Genomic DNA, 26,374 nt, shown 5'->3' with positions numbered 1-26,374 from the left:
AAATCTGTTTCTGGACATGTTTGTTTGTTGTGTACTCTACCCTGCAGCTGTTTAATGAACATCTGGCAGAGAACCAAATATATCATTGCTAATATCATGGCACAGCTGGCATTTTGGTTATGTACAGATGTTTTACCCTTCCATGTCTGCTTTCTTTTTGCAATGTGCATTTGTCCTACAGGCCTAATATCTGGAGTTTTCATACGAAATCTTAAAGTGACAGTATGCTCTAAAATCAATGTTCAATTTGCCACAGCTAAAAGTTTTTTGGTAGCACACAAATTGCACTCTGTATCAACACATGCACTCAGCCACAGTAGTTCATGCGCTTACATGTTTATGGCAACAGCATTTAAATCGACACTCCAAGTACCCCATGGAACTACACTCCTTGTGCAGGTTATGGTGTGAGCTATGTCCACCTGCATTCTCTTACATATAGCTGCAGTAATTAAACCCACACCCTGCTCAATGACATCACAAGGGGAAGTTGTGTTTATTAAATCCTCCCATCCATGAACTTCTACTTACATGTGCCTTTGCACTTTCATATAGCTCTGAAGAAGACAGTCTGTATTGCAATCATGGCTAGCTTCATTCATGGAAAACATGAATGAAGCTATTTGACAAGTTAACAGAATATATGTTTCAGTTGCACTAGTTTGTTAAACCAAGCATGTCAAACTCAGAGGCTAGCAAGGGCCAAATAAACAAGGTTTAAGTTTATGTGGGCCGCAAAAAAAAACAAACGTAAATTTTCACCCCCTCTTCTAAACCCCAGTCCCCCCTCGTCTACTAAACTCCTACCCCCCCATCGTCTACTAAATCCCAGTCCCCCGTCTACTAAATACTAGACCCCCCTCATCTACTATATCCCTGCCCCCCAGTCTACTAAACCCCTCCCCTGTTTAAAAAAAGAAATACATAATAATAATAAAAAAACAGTCAACAAGCAGTGTCTGGAGTCCGGCCTCTGGCATACCCCCAATGGCCCCATCCACACCTTATAAAAGCAGATCCTCACGTTACTCCTTGAAACCCTCACACACACTCACTGAGACACACTCACTGACAGACATACACAGACACTCAAAATCACTCAGACATACACATACACTCACAGACAGACACACATTCACTGACAGACATGCAGGCTTCCTCAGACACACACACACACTCACTAACAGACAGACAGACACACACACTGACAGCCAAACACACACACACACACGCAGCCAGCCATACACATACACAGCCATACACCTATGCACACAGAGAGCCATACACATACACAGCTACAGCCATACACATACACAGCCATACATCTATACACACAGACAGCCATACACACGCACACACAAACTGGGTTGGTTTCTTATCTGGGGTCTAGTGGGGCTGTTGGGCAGGCTCTCCCTGCTCAGCTCCATTGCCTGCCGCAATGATGCCGGGAGTCGGAGTGATGTCATATTACGGCTCCCGGCATCACTGCGGGAAGCTGAGAAGGGAGAGCTTACACTCAGTTTGACATGGCTGCCTTAGACTATTGCTGAACAGGGGGTCTATAAAATGTGTTCTAAGATTTTAATTGAAAATAATAGGAGGATCAAGTCTGGCCCAACAGAAGCTAAAAAAATATACTACACAATGAAAATTCAAAAGTAGCTTTCTAAATTGTTTTATTGCAATTTTGAATGCATTATCCCCATAATGCATGACAGCATAGTGTGTCTCTTTAAACTCTCATTTGCCACTAATCACAAAAGAATAGGTTTAATAAGGGAAATGTGTCTAAAACCAGCAAAGATTTATAAATAACGGTAACAAGAGGCAATACGGACAATTCTATGGACAGTAATTACATAAGTAAAATATGAAAGGAAAATGTAGCTATTTGTACATGTTTATAAAACAGCATTCAATACTAGTCACAGTGTGTTACATGGAGCCTTTGTGACCCTTGGCTTTTCAGCCTGTCCTATCATCCTAGTCCTACGAGTACGTCATGTGCCCACTGGGACTTGCAGCATACAGACCCCAATGTACCAGAAATCTCATTAGTTTGCTGAGCAATCCTTTACCGTAATGAAAACAATAGCTTGCAGTAAGTACTAAATCAATCCTAATCCCATCCATTTTTTTTGCATAACTCATGCCTTGGATTTTATTTCTACAGTGAATAAATGAACCCATTTATTTACAAAGGGGTTGCGAGGTATTTAACCCCTCTAGTGATAGAAATACTGGCTACAGTTTGTCATTAAAGAGGTGGACAGAAATTAATATCTGATTTTTGTTCAAGATTGCATCACACCATGAGCCTATTGTACATTGTGAATTTAATTTTTTGTGTCAGTTAATATAGTTTATATTATCTTTCACTGAAATAGAGGCTGTTATTAAAAGACAGTGTCATATGACACACATTAATGTAGCAGGTATCAAAGATGTTAGAATGTCAAACAGATACATTGTTCTTGTATTTTCATAAATACTTGCATAACTTGCATAAACAGCTGGCCTAAATTTTTCCCATCTATTGAGTGGTCTATATTGCCTTGCACACCTTACTATATAACAGAGATGTCTATGTCTAATAGAGGGGTGGTCTTTATATTCAGGCACCTCATAATGGTTAACAGATAACAAGTTAGGTTAAAAAGCATGCAAAAAACTTAGCATCATCTTTGTGAAAATAGCTGTAATCCTACACCGCTGCGGAATACGATGGCGCTTTATAAATGCCCGGAATGATAATACACCAATGAAAACAATGTAAAAACATGTTAGAAATCATGACTCAAAATTTCCATAAGTCATTGGAAAGATAATATTCAACCCTGGCTAGTAGAAATTCACCCCGGTGAGTGTGCCATGGACCCTCCAGGCTTGCAGTGACAATTAATTTTTAGTCATGACTTATAATATAGGACTTAAAATGTTTAACCTTGTTACTAGTATTATTTGACATAGCCACTGATTAATTGTCCTGCCTCATTTTTTAGATTCCTTATTCTTAAACACTATTAATTTCATCCTCACCCATTAATCTTCATATCCACATAAATATCATAGTTACATAGTTACATAGCTGAAAAGAGACTTGCGCCCATCAAGTTCAGCCTTCCTCACATATGCTTTTGCTGTTGATCCAAAAGAAGGCAAAAAAAACAGTTTGAAGCACTTCCAATTTTGCAACAAACTAGGAAAAAAAACCCTTCTTGACCCCAAAATAGCAGTCAGATGTCTCCTTGGATCAAGCAGCTATTACCCCCCTAATTAGAAATTATATCCCTGTATGTTATGTTTTTGCAAGTATTTATCCAATTGCAGTTTAAACATCTGTATAGACTCTGACAAAACCACCTCTTCAGGCAAAGAATTCCATATCCTTATTGCTCTTACTGTAAAAAAACCTTTTCCTTGCTTTAGATGAAATCTCCTTTCTTCCAGCCTAAATGTGTGACCTCGTGTCCTATGTATAGCCCTGTTTATAAATAGATTTCCAGATAATGGTTTGTACTGGCCCCGAATATATTTGTATAATGTTATCATATCCCCTCTCAGGCGCCGTTTTTCCAAACTAAAGAGATTTAAATTTTTTATCCCTTCACATCTGTATGATTCCCTTCACCTTTTCCACATATACTTCCTGCTCCTGCAGATTTTACTTCTCATATTGTCTCCTCCTCTCCTTATGTGTTCCATTTTTTTTACACATACACACAGATATAAATAGAAACCTTTCAATACTAAACAGAAAATTCAAGCACACAATTTTTTTCTCAAAAGTCTTTATTTTAGAAATCCACTTCTGTAACATCCCAAATTCTTACACAAAATCACGCAACCCATATCTGTTGCATTTAACACAGCCAAAAGTGAAGATTTCATAAGTCACATTCCAGCATGTCCACAACTTTCAAGAAAAAAAATTCAAAAACTGACCCTGTTGAGGTGGTGAACATAGCGCCATCCACTGATCATACCTGCGGGACAGCTAGTGGGGAAAGCAATGGGAAGTTTAGGGTTTAAATCCTCTGTATGGTAAAGGGAAAAAGTTAGCTTGGGGTGACTGTCTCATCCACCCCACAATCATATTCCTAAGTGAACCTTGCACGTGTCCATAAGAAGAGGACAGAAGACGTCTGTGGCTTGCTTGCCGTAGATCTCTGGAATCCTACCGCACCCCAGTGCGGAGCTTATCCTTACTCCTAACCTGCCTTCTTCTCTTTCTGGAAGCTGAAGCTGGTTCTTCTGGTCAATTTCCTTTGTTTTTGTGCAAAATAATCTGCTCGTGCTGTGCTAGCACGTGACTCCAGGATGTAGTTAACCTGCAAAAGAATATGAAGACAAAAAATAGCCAGAATTAAAACAGGAGGAGAGGTGAAAGAACAAGGGAAATGTCACATGAAAGGGGGCGCTGGATATGAGAGGAAGCACACATATATAGAAAGTGGGTTCAAAAGAAAAGCGTTATCTTAAAATGAGCAGAGCATCCTATAACATTTAAAAAATAAACGTTCCATACTGTGAAATGGCTTAGGACATGAGATATTACATTATTAGACCTCTCTAGAAGTGCTATCTGTGAGTAGAAGCCTTTAAATTTGTTTATTTGTGAATGAGCGATCAGGTGAAGAGACAGATTACATACATTTTGTTTTGTATAACAGGCGGTCATAAAATACAACGTGTGTCAATGAAACATTTTGCACAGTGGTACATTTGTTTTGTAGGAACAGTTGACATGTGTAGCACGCAGGCAACATGTTCTTTAGCATCCCTGTGCTTTGCTACCGTCTCCTCTACCCTAATCCCTAGTTCACATTTCTCTTTTTTTAAATGAACTTTCCTATATTCTAGCTAGGCCTCAGACAGTGGATGGTCTAAAGAAAAGCATAAAGTGGTCTTAACATCGCATTACAGCATGACGGTACTCTGACCTGCTACTGTTCTATTGGAAGTTGAGGTTAGTTCGGACTCTCGGCATCACATTCTGGCGTTGCAGTTAGCATTAGAAGATGGTTAGGAAACCTTAGTGTGATATACACCTGCTCATATGCACTAGAGTGTGTGGTATATTGAAGTGCCTAAATATATGCAGTGCCCTGGAGATTAATGAGTTTGGTATCTCTGAGACCGTCAACGTAACTGTTATTGCGTGGATGTGTATGTGTCCACTCTCTAACTGTGTGTCTTACGTAAAAAGCTCCCCCTAGAGAGGGGTTAGATTTAGGTAAAGTACAAGAAAAGAGAGAGAAGAGAAAATGGCAGGAGAGTAGGACAGAAGGTAGAGAAAGTGGAGGGAAGCTAAAGGGCAGGCTGATCGTCAGCAGTCATCGGCAGCGTACGCCATAGAGCGCCTCAGTACCCCAGAGACCAGTGCCCACACCCACGGACAGGTGGGGGAGGGGTGGAAAGGAAGGAGGAGGGAGCATGCGAGGAGATCGGTGAACACCGGGGAGAGGAAGGCAAGTAGGCGTCCGGAGAACGCCTGCCCGCTCTGTTTGTCCAGATTACTGTATTCCTCCCAGGGTTCCCATATCTTTTTAAAGGCGGTTGTGGTCCCCCTTACTTGCGCTGTCAATTTATCCATTAAATAATTATCTTTCAGTTTAAGCAGTACCGTGTATATGGGGGTAGCGTGGGTCCGAGCCAAGCTTTCTCTAAGACTCTTCTGCCCGCCAGAATAATTTTATGAAGTAGTGCTTGTTCTGCTTTAGTCAAACCATCTATTGATCTAGAGAGTAAAACACGCAGGGATCCGGGTCTAATTGTTTGTGTGGGCCTTGGGAAACGAGTGTACCCACCTTTTTCCAGAACTCTTGCACCTGTGGGCAGCTCCACCACATGTGATAGTATGTGCCTCTGATCCCACACAGTCTCCATATATTGTATAGTTTAACAGGAGTGGTATACCAACGGAACATGGTCTTATAAGACTGTTCTTGGAGGGTCATGCAGATGGATGTTTTTCTGTTGGCCTCCCATATGCCTTGCCAGTCAATTCCCTCGAGGACCTTCCCCAATTCTGCCTCCCATTTACATAGCTACATAGCTGAAAAGAGACTTGCGGCCATCAAGTTCAGCCTTCCTCACATATTTTGTTGCTGCTGATCCAAAAGAAGGCAAAAAAATCTAGTCTGAACCGCTTCCAATTTTGCAACAAACTAGGAAATAATTTGTTCTTGACCGCAAAATAGCAGTCAGGTGTCTCCTTGGATGAAGCAGCTATTACCTCACTAATTATGAATTATATCCCTGTATGTTATGTTTTTGCAAGTATTTATCCAATTGTAGTTTAAAAATCTGTATGGACTCTGATAAAACCACCTCTTCAGGCAGATAATTCTATATCCTTATTGCTCTTACTGTAAAAAACAACAACCCTTTTCTTTGCCTTAGATGACATCTTTCTTCCAAGCTAAATGTGTGACCTCGTGTTCTATGTATAGCCCGGTTTATGAATAGATTTCCAGTTAATGGTTTGCACTGGCCCTGAATATATTTGTATAATGTTATTATATCCCCTCTGAGGCGCTGTTTTTCCAAACTAAAGAGAATTACATTTTTGAACCTTTCTTCGTAAGTAAAATGCTCCATTCCTTTTATCAATTTTGTAGCCCGTCTCTGCACTTTTTTTAGTGCCATGATATCCTTCTTTAGAACAGTTGCCCAAAATTGCACATTTTATTACTTTAAAAGTTTTGTGCCATTTGCAAACACTGAAACATGGCTTTCAATGCCTATTTCAAGATCATTTATAAATATGTTAAATAGAAGCGGTCCCAAAACAGGACCCTGAGGGACACCACTTACCACCTTTGTCCAGCGTGAAAATTACCATTAATGACAACTCTTTGTACTCTATCCTTAAACCAATGTTCTACCCAAGAACAAGAATAATCATCTAGACCAATTTGTCTGTGTAGTCTAACCTGCCTCAGTCTGTGTTAGAGCCCAGGTATGCATATAATGTGGTGATAAGTCTTTCTGATAGGTTTCAGCGTTGCAGAGTCGTTCGTAAAAAAGTCAGTGGAGTGCAAGCTGCCTGTTTAACGTGTGGTTGGCAAAATCTCTGACCTGTATGTATTTGAAGAAGTCTGCCTGTGTTAAAGTGGTTATAGATTGAAGAACATCGAAGGGAAACACCGAATCACCAGTGTATAGGTGGTGAATTCGTTGGAGCCCTGCATATTCTATTCCTTTAAACTCCCTGGCTTGAATGCCAGGTAAAAAGGTCAAATTCCGAAGTATGAGCATCATAGGGGATGGATTAGACACGAGCCCGTAGTTCTGAGCCACATTATCCCAGACCCGGATGGCGTTTTTTATGGTCGGACAATTGGTGCGTATTAGGGTCCTATGTTCCTTGGGGGTCCAGATGTAAAATTGGGGTAAGTCAATACCCATCATCAGGGACTCTAGGTCCACCCATCTCCTTTCCTCAGGTGGGGTGTTCCATAAAGCTATTTGTGCTTGTTGTGTCGCTAAATAATAAAAGTGTAAATGCGGAAGCCCTATTCCTCCTGCTGTCTTGAGTCTGTAGAAGATGTGTCTTTTATTTTGCCAGACAAACCTGTCGATTGCTTTCTGTAAGGGGGCCAAGTCTCTTTTCGAGATAGGAAGAGGCAAAGCTTGAAACAAAAATAAAATGCAGGGAAGGATATTCATTGTTATCGAGTAAATTCGGCCAATCCACAAAATGGGTTTGTCAAGCTACTTTTCCATGTTTGATATAGTAGGAGCCTTTTTTTTAATCTAAAGAAATATCTGGGAAGCAAAATACCATTGCTTTAAATTACTATAAATTGAATGTTAACAGATAGAAAGTCTAGTTATACATTTTAAAGGTCAGTTCATTTTATTTTAAATTAACTGAAATGAAAATATCTTTAATGCTGTTACTTGTGGTCAAGCAAGGATTTTAACTGGTATGCTAACTAGGAAGATTTAAGTAGTACCAAATTGCTGTAAATATCACAACATTGTGGGATCTTAGATAGCTACTAGTTTATCCTGAGATTTGAGTAAAATCCCCAAATTCTGGGCCAAACTCAAAGAATTCCTAATTTTGCTAATGACCCACTTTATGCTAAAATTCATACACCTTACATGTCAACTCTATTTCCCCCTTAGAAAGGAATGCATTATAGAATCTAAGAATATGTCCTGATATTTACATATAAATATAAATCAAGATGTTCCAGTGTTATTCAGATGTGTTCCGATGTTTTAAAACTACAGCTTCAATTATGCTTTGTCATTCTAAAGCACTCTTGAGGCATGCAAAGCATCATGGGAGCTGTAGTTCTACATCTGGGGATCTGCCTTTTGGGCACCCCTGGTCTAAGCCATTCTCAAACAGACATTGTAAGCAGGGCAGATTTTCAAATTGTCCTCATGTAACATAATAATTATTTTAAAGTCATCCCGATATATCCACGTTTACGAATGGCAGAAGCACATACAATCCAGTAAAGGCACTAGGAAAACATGTGTCTAGGTGTGCATATGGAACTACACTCTGCAACCCATCATTCAGCGGCTGGTGGACTAAAACTCCCATAATTCTTTGTCAACGAGGCATCATATCTTGTCAGTAGCTATTGCTTTGCCCTTAACGTTAACCTAAAGCTCCAAAATCGAGGTGGTAGTCTAATCCCTAATGAGACAGACTGAGTGCACTGATGAATCCGTCAGCTTTCATCACAACATTTAAATTTAAATAGTTTTGACATAAAGCAGCACCTTGATAATAAGCTTTAATGAGACATGAGCAGGATAAATCCCATTTTGAGGGGGGGAAAAAAAACGTATTGCTATGAGTAGTGATTCCAGGTCAATAAAACATAAAGACATATAATGGACACATATATTAGTTATAACACTAAAATACATGACACTAGCGCACATTTGAGGGTACAATTTTCATGACAGATTCCCTTTAACTACACAGATAATGAAGGCAGTTTTATGCCGGCTATTAATATCTTCAAAGTGCATCTAAAAGCTGTAATTAACCATTCGATTAGGTCTGTTGCTAATTATCACGGCTTCTGTATACACATGATGTAGAGTTAACATTCCGCCTGTTTGGCTCACATTACCCGCTAAAAGCCTTTACACATCTCGTATCACTGCCTTGCCTATTGAGACACTTTGTGGAATAAATACATATGGGTAATGGGGGAAACGAGTGAATTTGGCTGAAAGAATTAACAATCTGCAACAATTTTAGCATATTGGCTATAATCTATTCTACCCCTTAAACATGAATGAATAACCCATAACCATTTCAATGATCACATATACTTTTCAATTAAGCCACTGAAGATGAGGATTAGCATATCGTTTTAAAAAAGGGATTATTTGCATAATATTAATTGTCACAAATGTATGTATCACTAGATCCACTTCAAGTAAATTATTAAAATGAGGTCTTCTAATTGTAACAGCAAAATCACTAGCATACACATAGACCAGAAGTGTCAAATATTCGGCCTCAGAGGGTCATGCATCCTGCCTGTGGGTCTTAAATGCAGCAAGGACATATGGGTTCCTCGACTCCCAACTGCTTGTTTTGACTGTATGATCTTTGCTTGCACATTTTGCACACCAATCCGACGGAGATCAGGGGAATCCTGGTTTCCTTACCACTCTGGTGCTTACTGGGTAAGAACATTAAGCACTCCATCTTTATGCTTCGGAGCTGGTATAACAGTGATGTAATTTCCCTGCGCCATGACTTCTAAAAGCTGAACAGCAGAGTGGGAAGGGGCAGGATGAGAGAGAACGGAGTGATGAAATGGTAAACAACAGGAATGATCCCCTCTCACCGCAAAGAAAGCTGGAAAGTTTCCATTTTTATTGAATAAACTATTTTGCGCTACTCGGAAAGGGCAGTACCAACCTTTAATACAATTTCGTTAACTGTGGCTGCATCAGATTCAAAGTACAGGTGTTTGTAATCGTGGTTACTCAGGTAAGTCAGTTTGAACATAGCGTGGCCTAAAGAAGACAAAAGAAAATTATTAAAGGACAATAATGAGTATCATATAACAGACTAGACCATCATGTCAAGCCTCCAGTGTGCCATTATACACAACATGCACAAAGATACTCAACACAACTATAGAGCACAGCATGCTAACTTCCAGAATATAAATTCATAGCATTGCAATACTAGCTAGTTCTCATTACAAACATTCAGTGTGATCTTATGGAACACTATATTCCTTTTCAGCATTACATTAATTTACATACAAGCTTTGGCTGGAGAAAAAGCTAGAGTTACTGCTAATGCACACCCCACTCACCCCCCTGTTTTATTATATTTTGCAGTCTACAAAAGTAGTACATTTTTCCTGGAACAATAATTAAACATCATTGCAATGCATTAATCTTGTCCCATTAATCTGCCTTATGATTTAAACAGGGGGGACAAATATATAACTTCTTTAAATCATTTCACAAATTAAACTTTGGTTGGTTCATATTTTTGCAGCTGCCTGCAGCAGGATAATCTGTTTCTGCTGGGATGTGTAATCAGGAGGGTCTGTAAGGGCTTAAAGCAGGAAAGCAAGATAAGGTACCGGACTCTGCAGAAATCTAGATTTACTAGCTCTTCCCGGTGTAATGCACACCATGTTAAAAGGTCCCAATTGTTAGTTTCTGGAACCCTAGCAGTTTTCTACATCCCATTCGGCATACAGTACTTCACTGTCCTGCTTCACTCTTTGTGTGCAGTGGTCTGTTTTTCACTGCCCAAATCTACCCTATGCATGCTGGGCTCTACTTTAAATATGGAATAAAGATGCTACCTTTTATTCATGAGCAGATGGCTTACTAAAGCACACTATCCTCTTCACAAGCAGATAGCCTTCTATAACACACTATTCTCTTCACAAGCAGATAGCCTTCTATAACACACTATCCTCTTCACAAGCAGATAGCCTTCTATAACACACTATTCTCTTCACAAGCAGATAGCCTACTATAACACACTATCCTCTTCACAAGCAGATAGCCTTCTATAACACACTATTCTCTTCACAAGCAGATAGCACTATAACACACTATTCTCTTCACAAGCAGATAGCCTTCTATAACACACTATTCTCTTCACAAGCAGATAGCCTTCTATAACACACTATTCTCTTCACAAGCAGATAACCTACTATAACACACTATCCTCTTCACAAGCAGATAACCTACTATAACACACTATTACCTTCACAAGCAGATAGCCTAGTATAACACACTATCCACTTCACAAGCAGATAGCCTACTATAACACACTATCCTCTTCACAAGCAGATACCCTACTATAACACGCTATTATCTTCTTCACAAGCGGATAGCCTACTATAACACACTATCCTCTTCAAAAGCAGATAGCCTACTATAACACATCCTCTTCACAAGCAGATAGCCTTCTATAACACACTATCCACTTCACAAGCAGATAGCCTACTATAACACACTATCCTCTTCACAAGCGGATAGCCTACTATAACACACTATTATCTTCATAAGCAGATAACCTACTATAACACACTATCCTCTTCACAAGCAGATAACCTACTATAACACACTATCCTCTTCACAAGCAGATAGCCTTCTATAACACACTATCCTCTTCACAAGCAGATAGCCTAGTATAACACACTATCCTCTTCACAAGCAGATAGCCTAGTATAACACACTATCCTCTTCACAAGCAGATAGCCTACTATAACACACTATTCTCTTCACAAGCAGATAACCTACTATAACACACTATTACCTTCACAAGCAGATAGCCTAGTATAACACACTATCCACTTCACAAGCAGATAACCTACTATAACACACTATCCTCTTCACAAGCAGATAGCCTAGTATAACACACTATCCTCTTCACAAGCAGATGGCCTACTATAACACACTATCCTCTTCACAAGCAGATAGCCTACTATAACACGCTATTATCTTCTTCACAAGCGGATAGCCTACTATAACACACTATCCTCTTCACAAGCAGATAGCCTTCTATAACACACTATTCTCTTCACAAGCAGATAGCACTATAACACACTATTCTCTTCACAAGCAGATAGCCTTCTATAACACACTATTCTCTTCACAAGCAGATAGCCTTCTATAACACACTATTCTCTTCACAAGCAGATAACCTACTATAACACACTATCCTCTTCACAAGCAGATAACCTACTATAACACACTATTACCTTCACAAGCAGATAGCCTAGTATAACACACTATCCACTTCACAAGCAGATAGCCTACTATAACACACTATCCTCTTCACAAGCAGATACCCTACTATAACACGCTATTATCTTCTTCACAAGCGGATAGCCTACTATAACACACTATCCTCTTCAAAAGCAGATAGCCTACTATAACACATCCTCTTCACAAGCAGATAGCCTTCTATAACACACTATCCACTTCACAAGCAGATAGCCTACTATAACACACTATCCTCTTCACAAGCGGATAGCCTACTATAACACACTATTATCTTCATAAGCAGATAACCTACTATAACACACTATCCTCTTCACAAGCAGATAACCTACTATAACACACTATCCACTTCACAAGCAGATAACCTACTATAACACACTATCCTCTTCACAAGCAGATAGCCTAGTATAACACACTATCCTCTTCACAAGCAGATAGCCTAGTATAACACACTATCCTCTTCACAAGCAGATAGCCTACTATAACACACTATTCTCTTCACAAGCAGATAACCTACTATAACACACTATTACCTTCACAAGCAGATAGCCTAGTATAACACACTATCCACTTCACAAGCAGATAACCTACTATAACACACTATCCTCTTCACAAGCAGATAGCCTAGTATAACACACTATCCTCTTCACAAGCAGATAGCCAAGTATAACACACTATCCTCTTCACAAGCAGATGGCCTACTATAACACACTATCCTCTTCACAAGCAGATAGCCTACTATAACACGCTATTATCTTCTTCACAAGCGGATAGCCTACTATAACACACTATCCTCTTCAAAAGCAGATAGCCTACTATAACACATCCTCTTCACAAGCAGATAGCCTTCTATAACACACTATCCACTTCACAAGCGGATAGCCTACTATAACACACTATTATCTTCACAAGCAGATAACCTACTATAACACACTATCCTCTTCACAAGCAGATAACCTACTATAACACACTATCCTCTTCACAAGCAGATAGCCTTCTATAACACACTATCCACTTCACAAGCAGATAACCTACTATAACACACTATCCTCTTCACAAGCAGATAGCCTACTATAACACGCTATTATCTTCTTCACAAGCGGATAGCCTACTATAACACACTATCCTCTTCAAAAGCAGATAGCCTACTATAACACATCCTCTTCACAAGCAGATAGCCTTCTATAACACACTATCCACTTCACAAGCAGATAGCCTACTATAACACACTATCCTCTTCACAAGCGGATAGCCTACTATAACACACTATTATCTTCACAAGCAGATAGCCTACTATAACACACTATCCTCTTCACAAGCAGACAGCACTATAACACACTATTATCCTCTTCACAAGCAGACAGCCTACTATAACACACTATCCTCTTCACAAGCAGACAGCCTACTATAACACACTATCCTCTTCACAAGCAGACAGCCTACTATAACACACTATCCTCTTCACAAGCAGACAGCCTACTATAACACATTATCCTCTTCACAAGCAGATAGCCTTCTATAACACACTATCCACTTCACAAGCAGATAACCTACTATAACACACTATCCACTTCACAAGCAGATAGCCTACTATAACACACTATCCTTGTCACAAGCAGATAGCCTACTATAACACACTATCCTCTTCACAAGCAGACAGCCTACTATAACACACTATCCTCTTCACAAGCAGATAGCCTTCTATAACACACTATCCTCTTCACAAGCAGATAGCCTACTATAACACACTATCCACTTCACAAGCAGATAGCCTACTATAACACACTATTATCCTCTTCACAAGCAGACAGCCTACTATAACACACTATCCTCTTCACAAGCAGACAGCCTGCTATAACACACTATCCTCTTCACAAGCAGACAGCCTACTATAACACATTATCCTCTTCACAAGCAGATAGCCTACTATAACACACTATTATCTTCTTCACAAGCAGATAGCCTACTATAACACACTATCCTCTTCACAAGCTGATAGCCTAGTATAACACGCTATTATCTTCACAAGCAGATAGCCTACTATAACACACTATCCTCTTCACAAGCTGATAGCCTATTATAACACGCTATTATCTTCACAAGCAGATAGCCTACTATAACACACTATCCTCTTCACAAGCAGATAGCCTACTATAACACACTATCCTCTTCAGAAGCAGATAGCCAAGTATAACACACTATCCTCTTCACAAGCAGACAGCACTATAACACACTATTATCTTCTTCACAAGCAGATAGCCTACTATAACACACTATCCTCTTCACAAGCAGACAGCCTACTATAACACACTATCCTCTTCACAAGCAGACAGCCTACTATAACACACTATCCTCTTCACAAGCAGATACCCTACTATAACACACTATTATCTTCTTCACAAGCGGATAGCCTACTATAACACACGATCCTCTTCACAAGCAGATAGCCTATTATAACACGCTATTATCTTCTTCACAAGCAGATAGCCTTCTATAACACACTATCCTCTTCACAAGCAGATAGCCTACTATAACACACTATCCTCTTTACAAGCAGATAGCCTTCTATAACACACTATCCTCTTCACAAGCAGATAGCCTAGTATAACACACTATCCTCTTCACAAGCAGATAGCCTATTATAACACGCTATTATCTTCTTCACAAGCAGATAGCCTACTATAACACATTATCCTCTTCACAAGCAGATAGCCTTCTATAACACACTATCCTCTTCACAAGCAGATAGCATACTACAACACACTATCCTCTTCACAAGCAGATAGCCTACTATAACACACTATCCTCTTCACAAGCAGATAGCACTATAACACACTATTATCTTCCTCACAAGCAGATAGCCTACTATAACACACTATTATCCTCTTCACAAGCAGATAGCCTACTATAACACACTATCCTCTTCACAAGCAGATAGCATACTACAACACATTATCATCTTCAAAAGCAAATCGCCTAGTATAACACACTATCCTCTTCACAAGCAGATAGCCTTCTATAACACACTATCCTCTTCACAAGCAGATAGCCTATTATAACACGCTATTATCTTCTTCACAAGCAGATAGCCTACTATAACACATTATCCTCTTCACAAGCAGATAGCCTTCTATAACACACTATCCTCTTCACAAGCAGATAGCCTACTATAACACACTATCCTCTTCACAAGTAGATAGCCTACTATAACACACTATCCTCTTCACAAGCAGATAGCCTACTATAACACACTATCCTCTTCACAAGCAGATAGCCTACTATAACACACTATCCTCTTCACAAGCAGATAGCATACTACAACACATTATCATCTTCACAAGCAGATAGCCTACTATAACACACTATTATCTTCTTCACAAGCAGATAGCCTTCTATAACACACTATCCTCTTCACAAGCAGATAGCCTACTATAACACACTATCCTCTTCACAAGTAGATAGCCTACTATAACACACTATCCTCTTCACAAGCAGATAGCCTACTATAACACACTATCCTCTTCACAAGCAGATAGCCTACTATAACACACTATCCTCTTCACAAGCAGATAGCATACTACAACACATTATCATCTTCACAAGCAGATAGCCTTCTATAACACACTATCCTCTTCACAAGCAGATAGCATACTACAACACACTATCCTCTTCACAAGCAGATAGCCTACTATAACACACTATCCTCTTCACAAGCAGATAGCATACTACAACACATTATCATCTTCACAAGCAAATAGCCTATTATAACACACTATCCTCTTCACAAGCAGATAGCACTATAACACACTATTATCTTCCTCACAAGCAGATAGCCTAGTATAACACACTATCCTCTTCACAAGCAGATAGCCTAGTATAACACACTATTATCCTCTTCACAAGCCGATAGCCTACTATAACACACTATCCTCTTCACAAGCAGATAGCATACTACAACACATTATCATCTTCAAAAGCAAATCGCCTAGTATAACACACTATCCTCTTCACAAGCAGATAGCCTTCTATAACACACTATCCTCTTCACAAGCAGATAGCCTATTATAACACGCTATTATCTTCTTCACAAGCAGATAGCCTACTATAACACATTATCCTCTTCACAAGCAGATAGCCTTCTATAACACACTATCCTCTTCACAAGCAGATAGCCTACTATAACACACTATCCTCTTCACAAGTAGATAGCCTACTATAACACACTATCCTCTTCACAAGCAGATAGCCTACTATAACACACTATCCTCTTCACAAGCAGATAGCCTACTATAACACACTATCCTCTTCACAAGCAGATAGCATACTACAACACATTATCATCTTCACAAGCAGATAGCCTACTATAACACACTATTATCTTCTTCACAAGCAGATAGCCTAGTATAACACACTATCCTCTTCACAAGCAGATAGCCTACTATAACACACTATTATCTTCACAAGCAGATAGCCTAGTATAACACACTATTATCCTCTTCACAAGCAGATAGCCTACTATAACACACTATCCTCTTCACAAGCAGATGGCATACTACAACACATTATCATCTTCACAAGCAAATAGCCTACTATAACACACTACCCTCTTCACAAGCAGATAGCCTGGCATAACACACTATTATCTTCTTCACAAGCAGATATCCTACTATAACACACTATCCTCTTCACAAGCAGATAGCCTAGTATAACACACTATTATCCTCTTCACAAGCAGATAGAGGCTTACTATAACTATAACACACTATTATCTTCACAAGCAGATAGCCTAGTATAACACACTATTCTCCTTTTCACAAGCAGATAGCCTACTATAACACACTATTATCTTCTTCACAAGCAGATATCCTACTATAACACACTATCCTCTTCACAAGTAGATAGCCTACTATAACACACTATCCTCTTCACAAGCAGATAGCCTACTATAACACACTATCCTCTTCACAAGCAGATAGCATACTACAACACATTATCATCTTCACAAGCAGATAGCCTACTATAACACACTATTATCTTCTTCACAAGCAGATGGCCTAGTATAACACACTATCCTCTTCACAAGCAGATAGCCTAGTATAACACACTATTATCCTCTTCACAAGCAGATAGCCTACTATAACACACTATTATCTTCACAAGCAGATAGCCTACTATAACACACTATTATCTTCTTCACAAGCAGATAGCCTACTATAACACACTATCCTCTTCACAAGCAGATGGCATACTACAACACATTATCATCTTCACAAGCAAATAGCCTACTATAACACACTATCCTCTTCACAAGCAGATAGCCTGGTATAACACACTATTATCTTCTTCACAAGCAGATATCCTACTATAACACACTATCCTCTTCACAAGCAGATAGCCTAGTATAACACACTATTATCCTCTTCACAAGCAGATAGAGGCTTACTATAACTATAACACACTATTATCTTCACAAGCAGATAGCCTAGTATAACACACTATTATCCTTTTCACAAGCAGATAGCCTACTATAACACACTATTATCTTCTTCACAAGCAGATAGCCTACTATAACACACTATTATCCTCTTCACAAGCAGATAGCCTACTATAACACACTATCCTCTTCACAAGCAGATGGCATACTACAACACATTATCATCTTCACAAGCAAATAGCCTACTATAACACACTATCCTCTTCACAAGCAGATAGCCTGGTATAACACACTATTATCTTCTTCACAAGCAGATAGCCTACTATAACACACTATTATCTTCTTCACAAGCAGATATCCTACTATAACACACTATCCTCTTCACAAGCAGATAGCCTAGTATAACACACTATTATCCTCTTCACAAGCAGATAGAGGCGTACTATAACTATAACACACTATTATCTTCACAAGCAGATAGCCTAGTATAACACACTATTATCCTTTTCACAAGCAGATAGCCTACTATAACACACTATTATCTTCTTCACAAGCAGATAGCCTACTATAACACACTATTATCTTCTTCACAAGCAGATAGCCTACTATAACACACTATTATCTTCTTCACAAGCAGATATCCTACTATAACACACTATCCGTTTCACAAGCAGATAGCCTAGTATAACACACTATCCTCTTCACAAGCAGATAGCCTAGTATAACACACTATCCTCTTCACAAGCATATAGCCTACTATAAACACACTAGTATCTTCTTCACAAGCAGGTAGCCTTCTTTAAAGCACTATTCTTTCACAAGCAGATAGCCTGCTATAACACACTATCCTCTTCACAAGCAAATGGCTTACTGTAACACACTATTATCTTCTTCACAAGCAGATAGCCCACTATAACACACTATCCTCTCACAAGCAGATAACCTTCTATAACACACTATCCTCTCACAAGCAGATGGCTTACTGTAACAAGCTATCCTCTTCTTCACAAGCGTATGGCTTACTAAAGCTCACTGTCCTCCTCTTCACATGCAGGTGGCATACTACAGCATTCTATCCACTTGGTAACACACAGAGGGCTTACTAAATCACACTATCGTCTTCTTCAAGAGCAAGCTAAAGCACACCTGCATTTTCTTAACATCTTGCTGATGGCATACTATAACACTCTATCCCTTTCACAGCTTACTAAAGCAGGCTTTCCTCTTCTTTACATGCAGATGGACTAAAGCACATACTGGCCTATTATTATATAAAGCACGTACTGGTCTATTCTTTACATTCACGCCGAACTCTGTTTCAGATGCAGTTGGCTCCAGAAAGCAAACTGACCTCTTCTTCACACTTATATAGCTTTCCAGACCTCACAAATCTCTTAATTCTGGTTACTAGATCACATTGGTCCTGTATCCACATGTATACAACCATACATGCCAACTGTCCTGATTTTCCCAGAACAGTTCTATTTTTTGTTCTTCTGCCCGACTACATAATTGTCCCAGGACTCTGGGTGGGTGGGCGATATAATCTCTGGTGTGTGTTTAACACGCCTTTAACCTGCTTATGCGTACTTGATGCAACAAGTGACCCTGGTCATTTTTTTCTACCATACATTGGCAGCTATAATGTGTAGACCTGTATGCATTTTCTACTTATAACTGTTATCTTCACATCCAAACAGCTTTCATGATCTCGTAAGTCTCTTCATCACGTCTACAAAGCCTAACAAAGTCTCTTTTTTACATTTACATAACTTGGAAAGTACCACTGGTCATTTCTTCCCATGCACACAGCTTGCAGGACTTTTTCTATATACTGAATGTTTTAAGAACATCCAATTTCTGCCAAAACTTTCCTTACTTCACTGTGCATCTCTAAGCTACAAGTACTATGTGTCTACTGACAAACTCTGGAGTGGCTTTTTGAAATTACATCACAATGTATCAATGTATAAGAAATCCACACCTCTCCAGGACCATTATCTCATCACATTACCGCAGTTATAAAATCACTGCCTATTTTATCAGCTATTGTGACAGACTGACAGCTGGAGCCACAATGGAGCACATCTCGCGTGTCAGGCCTCAAACCTCCTAACACATCCCATTATTTTAATGGGCACGTGTTGTGACTTTCCTCATGGACAGTCCTAAAAACGCATTGTTTTCATGATAGATTGTTTTGGTGTGTGAGAAGGAGAGATGGGGAAAAGAGATGTGTGCGAGGAAGGAGTCTGAGTCTATCAAGAAATAAAGAAACAAGAAATAGAGAAGGAAGAGGGATAGCAAAGCAAATAAAAAAAGAGAGAATGAAAAATAAATAATACAATTAAACAGTTCATCAAGGGGATGTTAATGTAAGAAATGTGGACCGTTGTGAGTTTAATTTAGGGAAACAAAATTAGCAAGAAATAGAATATACACCGAGAAAAGCATGAAGGAGAAAACAGAGATATACAAGATGCAAACAAAATGAAGCAGGATGGGAAAATTGTAAAATATGAAGATAAGGCAAAGTACTTAAAGTAAAGCAATGATGGAAACAGAACATGCAGGAGAATCCCAATTTTAGAATGTATTTATTTATATACATTTTAGGCCAAAATGTGAACAGGACATAACAACAATAGGGATGTAATGAATAGAGAGGACAAAGCAAAAACCTTGCATACATGCCAAAATGAAATAAAGCTAACAGGGAAAACAAGGCTGAAGCATGATATGCCCTAATTGGGCATGTAAGTGAGTGAGCACGTAGCTTGTGAGGTCTAGTATTAACACTATAGTCACCTGAACAACTTTAGCTTAATGAAGCAGTTTTGGTGTATAGTACATGCCCCTGCAGTCCCACTGCACAATCCTCTGCCATTTAGGAGTTAAATCCCTTTGTTTATGAACTCTAGTCACACCTCCCTGCATGTGACTTGCACAGCCTTCCTAAACTCTTCCTGTAAATAGTCATCTAAAGTTTATCCTTCCTTTATTACAAGTTCTGTTTAATTTAGATTTTCTTATCCCCTGCTAGGTTAATATCTTGCCAGACCCTGCAAGAGCATCCTGTATGTGATTAAAGTTTAATTTACAGAGAAAGAGATACAATTGTTTAAGGTAATGTGGTGGAATCTCGGTAAAAATAAATTTAGTAGGCCGAGATTACCACGTGGCATGTGTACGGCATATGCTGGCGTATCGATCAGTTGGTTGCACGAGGCAAGATACGATCAGTAGTGTACGGAGCATGTGCAAGAATACAGGATGTAGTATTCCCCTCCTCCATTGTGCTGGACAGGCCATGCGGTCAAGCAGGAAGTTAATTCTTATTTGTATTGATTGGTCAAGAGAATGTGCGGGTGGAGCTTAATATGGGAGGAGTTATGTGCCTATATAAGGAGCCTGCACTATTGTCCGGGGCTCAGAACTTGCTGTATTTTGGTGACGTTAGTCCCTCTGAGTCCCGATCGGTGATCCAATAAAGTATCTCTTCCTTCCTGAAGAAACCTGTGTCCATCTCTCTGTGCTTGGCTTCCGTCAGTTTCTCCGGTATCATTTGGTGCATTGGCCGGGAAGCTCATCGTTCAACGGTAGCTGAGAGGCAGAGGCGTGAGACGGTCTATCTTTGCCCACGTTCTCTACGGCTGCACCCCTGAACTTCTGCGTGGACCTCCCTTCGTCTCGGCGCCACTGGTCTGTTGTCCAGGAGATCATCGGCCTCTACGTAAGAAGTGCTGGGGTGTCCCCGTCGATGAGTGTGAACTCAGGTTCAGGAACGAGGAGGTAAGACAACTGCTGTTTTAGACGGCAGACCCACTAGGGGTATACCGATTGTGCGGTAGGCCCATAAGGGGTTATTTGTGTATGGAATCTGCCCCCTCTGTCGGAGGGAAGGAGCGAAGGCGCACCGCTCGATCGAACGCTCTTTAGTCAGACCGTTTGATTTTGTTAGTCAGGCGGGGTTCTGGTGTAAATAGCCCTAGCCGGACACCGGTGTCTTGTCTAGACTAGCGTTCTAGGGTGTATATTACGTTCGCTAGGTCGGAGGGACCGGGAGACTAAGCGGCGCCTGTGTAAATTCGGTTCGCTAGCTCTCAACCTATCTTGGCTAAGTGGGAAGGCGTGTAAATTTGGAACCCACTAGATTTTTGATAGTAATCGACTAAGAGGCGCCTGTGTAAATTCGGTCCTCTAGCTCGCTATATGTGGTGCTTGGGCAGTGTGGCTAACCAAAACGGGTGTACATAGTTTTAGGTAGTCCATTCAAGGTACTGGCCAATAGTTTAGTTGGGAATTGTAAATGTGTTAAAGATTGTTTAGTAAAGTGTATATCTTGTTAGATAGCGCGAGCTCAGCCGTCTAGCGAGAGTGTTAATAGTGTGTTGCTGTATTATAGTGCACGGTACCATAACCCTGTATATTTACTGACACTGTATATAAGTACTAATCATTGTCGTCCATTGCATGTTTAACACCATAACCACTAATAATTGTATTGTGACCTTAAATTGTGCTTTGACCTATGCTAACCGTACTGTAACCGCTATTTGTAAAAGACGATGTTACTGGGGTGTGTTATAGACGGGTAATTCGTATATAGAGAATTATAGCGTGGGTGACTGTATAGTTTCGCCAAAGGGCATAATATTGATTATCTAGTGACTGGTGTAACAGCTGTGTGTGTACGGGAATTCCCTGAGTGTTTATTGTGTTATTGTGTACGTTTCACTTGGTAACCGTACCACGTGGTGCTGTTGCCAGAGGAAACGGGTGTGACTGTTGAATAGTACGCGTGCATAGTATTCGTTGTCAACGACGTTCCATTGATAAGTATGGGCGCGTCGGAGTCAACGATTCCGGATCCCTTAGGTTGTATGGTGAAGAATTTTAAAAAGGGATTCAAAACATGTGATTTTGGGGTTAAAATGTCTCCTGTACGTTTGGTCACTTTGTGTACTAGGGAGTGGCCTACTTTGGTTGCGGCATGGCCGCCACGTGGCAGTTTGGATCCAACTCTGGTACAGCGCTTACACGTGGCTGTATCGGGTAGGCCTGAACTTTACGGGCAGTTTCCTTATATTGATTGTTGGAGACAGGCCGTAAATGACTCGCCAAAATGGATTCAGACATGCCACGAGGAGCAATGTCGCCTCATGGTGGCTAGGACTTGTTTGTCCACTAGGACTGGTGTTAGGCCCATTTTGGACACGCCCCCTGAGTCCGAGATCCCTTTGCCGCCCCCTTACTTTCCTTTAAGAGGAAGTGACGCGAATGCAGGAAGTCCTGCACCCCTTCCCCCATTGCCCCCACCCACTTCCGCTTCCTCCTCCAGTACAGAATCCACCCCCTCTCATACTAAATCTCCCCTTCCGGAACCAGAACCAACCCCCATTAGATCTGAATATCCTGATTTGGCGCCACTTCAGACTTCTGGTCAAGCTTCTTCTAGCTCGGCTCGAAGTGTTCTATTTACTAACTTTTCCCAAAACCAAGCTCCCACATCCTCATGCTTTATTACCCCCCGACTGGAACCTCTAACTGACGCCCCTCTACGTAGCCCCATACTAACAACTGACCCGACAACTGACCGGTACCCAACAATTAAAACATTATCAGATGCCTCTTCGTCTGAATCCCGGGTCAGCCTATATCGATGCCGCAGGTCAAATGGCACATGCTGACCCAGTCTTCGTATATGTCCCGTTCACGACAACCGATCTCTTGAATTGGAAGACCCACAATTCCTCGTATACTGAGAAACCACAAGCTATGACCGATCTGTTCACCTCAATAGTTCAGACACATAACCCGACATGGGCTGATTGCCAGCAGTTATTAATGACTTTGTTTAACAATGAGGAAAGGACAAGGATTAACCAAGCGGCCATTAAAGCGCTAGAGGATAGAGCCCGTGCTTTGAATCAAGCCAATCCAGCAGCATGGGCCGCAACACATTATCCTAACACCGATCCCGACTGGAATGTAAATGGTGCTGATATGGTTCAACTCAGAGCCTATAGAGACGCTATAATTGCTGGCATGAAAGCCGGAGGAAAGAAGGCCATTAATATGTCGAAGACAGTTGAGGTGATTCAGAAAAGTGATGAAGCGCCCAGTGTCTTTTATGACCGATTATTGGAGGCATACCTTTAATCCGGAAGACGCTGATAATTCCCGAATGGTGAACTCCGCCTTTGTCAGCCAAGCTTACGGAGATATTAAGCGCAAGCTACAGAAGTTAGAAGGGTTTGCAGGTATGTCTATCACCCAACTAATGGAGGTAGCGAATAAAGTATACATGAATAGGGAAACAGAAAGTAAGAAAGAGGAAGAGCGCAAGATGCGTAAAAAGGCAGATATGTTAGCGGTAGCGATCGCAGGCGTAGATAGACGGGGCCCAGATAGAGGCGATAGTAGATGGAATAGGGAGCTTTTGAGTAGGAATCAGTGCGCGTATTGCAAGGAAGAAGGGCATTGGAGGAACGAGTGTCCACAAAGAGAGCAGTACGAGAGAGACCAACCCAGGGCAGGTTACGGAAACTTTAGAGGCAGAGCGAGAGGTAGAGGAGGCCCCGGAGGGAGTAATGGTAATAGAGGGAGCAATGGGAACAGAGGAAGTGTTAGGGAAGATAGGTATTTTCCAGCAGCGCAAAGGTCCCGCGATAGAGAAGGCAGGGACTTTGTAGGATTGGCTGACACGGTCATGGAGGACTATTGATACCGACCGGGCTCCATCCCCCTTGGTCGAGCGGAGCCTATGGTCGATGTATCAATAGGGGGAAAAAGGAGTGCGTTCATGATCGACACTGGTGCTGAACATTCGGTGGTGACTAATCTAGTTGCTCCTCCATCTGGAAGAACTATTACTGTAATAGGAGCAACTGGAAGAAGTGCTGAAAAACCGGTTCTTAAAAGTCGACTCTGTACATTGGGAGGCCACGTAGTAAAACAAGTAGACCCGATCTTCGTGATTTTCCCATCCAGAACCCCGATGTTCAATATTACACCGACGGCAGTAGTTATGTGAAAGAAGGGATCCGCTATGCAGGATATGCAGTAACAACAATAGACAAGGTGATAGAAGCTCGGCCACTGGCGAAAGGAACATCAGCACAAAAGGCAGAATTGATAGCACTGACACGAGCGTTACAATTGGCTGAAGGTTTAAGAGTGAACATCTACACGGACTCCAAATATGCGTTTTTAACCACTCATGCCCACGGAGCTTTGTATAAAGAAAGAGGACTATTGAATTCAGAAGGCAAAGAAATCAAGTATGCAGCTGAAATCCTACAACTATTGGAAGCAGTGTGGGAGCCGAAAGAAGTCGGTATCATACATTGTCGAGCGCATCTGAGAGGAGATGGTGACGTAACCAAAGGAAATCGGATGGCAGACAGTACAGCTAAGCGTGCCGCTGAATCGGGAAGACAGGAGTATGTGGGGCATATAGCTGCTCTTATACCAACTCCCCTGTCTCAATGGACTCCAGTTTATACAGCTCAAGAAGAGGAGTGGTTAAAGACTGAACCTGGAAAGTATTTGGAGAACAAATGGTATCAGTTAGAAGATGGAAGAATAGTCATTCCAGCATCACTAGCGGTAGAAATTGTCCAAAATTATCACAACGGGACACATTCTGGGAGAGACAGCACAGAGGAATCTCTCAGAAAACATTTCTACATACCAAGATTGTCCAACTTGACTCAGGCCATTGTACGAAGATGTGTAACGTGTGCTAAAAATAATGCAAGGCAAGGACCAGTAAAGCCACCAGGAGTCCAGTTTATGGGGGGCTCCCCATGTCCGATTTACAAATTGACTATACAGTGATGCCTAAATCGGGTGGACATCGTTACCTGCTGGTAATTGTGTGCACCTATTCAGGCTGGGTAGAAGCATGTCCTACTCGTACAGAGAAAGCAGGAGAAGTTGTGAGATTCCTGCTACGAGAAATAATACCCCGATATGGACTACCCTGCTCTATAGGATCGGACAATGGTCCAGCTTTTGTTCACCAGTGCCTACAACAACTGACTCATATGCTTGGTATAAAGTGGAGGCTTCATACGGCATATAGACCCCAGAGTTCTGGTAAGGTAGAGAGAATGAATAGAACTATTAAGAATCAGTTGGCTAAAATGTGTCAGGAAACCCAACTTAAGTGGAACGTTCTCTTACCCATAGCTCTATTGCGAATCCGCAGTACACCTACCAGAAGGATGGGCCTCTCTCCTTTTGAAATCATGTATGGGCGACCACCTCCCGTACTTGGTAACTTAAGGGGGGATTTGAGTCAGTTGGGAGAAGGAATTACCCGACAGCAGGTTGTAGAGTTGGGTAAGACTATGGAGGAGGTACAGAAATGGGTACAAGATAGATTACCTGTGAATATTTATCCCCCAGTTCATAGTTACCATCCAGGAGACCAAGTGTGGATTAAAGAGTGGAATAATGTACCGTTAGGGCCCAAGTGGAGAGGTCCTTATGTTGTTCTTTTGTCTACCCCTACAGCGATAAAAGTAGCCGAAGTGACTCCGTGGATACATCACTCCAGGGTTAAACCAGCAGCAGTCGATTCTTGGCAAGTTACAGCAGATCCAGAGAATCCCTGCAAGATCCGGTTAAAACGCACGACTCAGTCGGAGTGACGAGGAACTTTGTGGATTACAAAAT

At 40.8% G+C, this 26,374-nt stretch overlaps 1 protein-coding gene across 1 annotated transcript in view; it reads right to left on the bottom strand.

Moving 5' to 3' along the window:
* Nucleotides 1–3,780: 3,780 nt before the first annotated feature.
* Nucleotides 3,781–26,374, bottom strand: part of MAPKAP1 (MAPK associated protein 1) — a 180,254-nt gene continuing 157,660 nt past the window's right edge. Inside the window, exons 10-11 of the mRNA XM_063431062.1 lie at nt 9,914–10,011; nt 3,781–4,331 (exon numbers count right to left, since the gene is read on the bottom strand). Of these exons, the coding sequence (XP_063287132.1) occupies nt 4,212–4,331; nt 9,914–10,011 (218 nt within the window). The 3' untranslated portion in view covers nt 3,781–4,211. The remainder of the gene's footprint in view (nt 4,332–9,913; nt 10,012–26,374) is intronic.

The sequence above is a fragment of the Pelobates fuscus genome, chromosome 9, assembly GCF_036172605.1.
Source record: "Pelobates fuscus isolate aPelFus1 chromosome 9, aPelFus1.pri, whole genome shotgun sequence".
Taxonomy (NCBI): Eukaryota; Metazoa; Chordata; class Amphibia; order Anura; family Pelobatidae; genus Pelobates; species Pelobates fuscus.
This window is presented reverse-complemented; position numbering and strand designations above follow the sequence as displayed.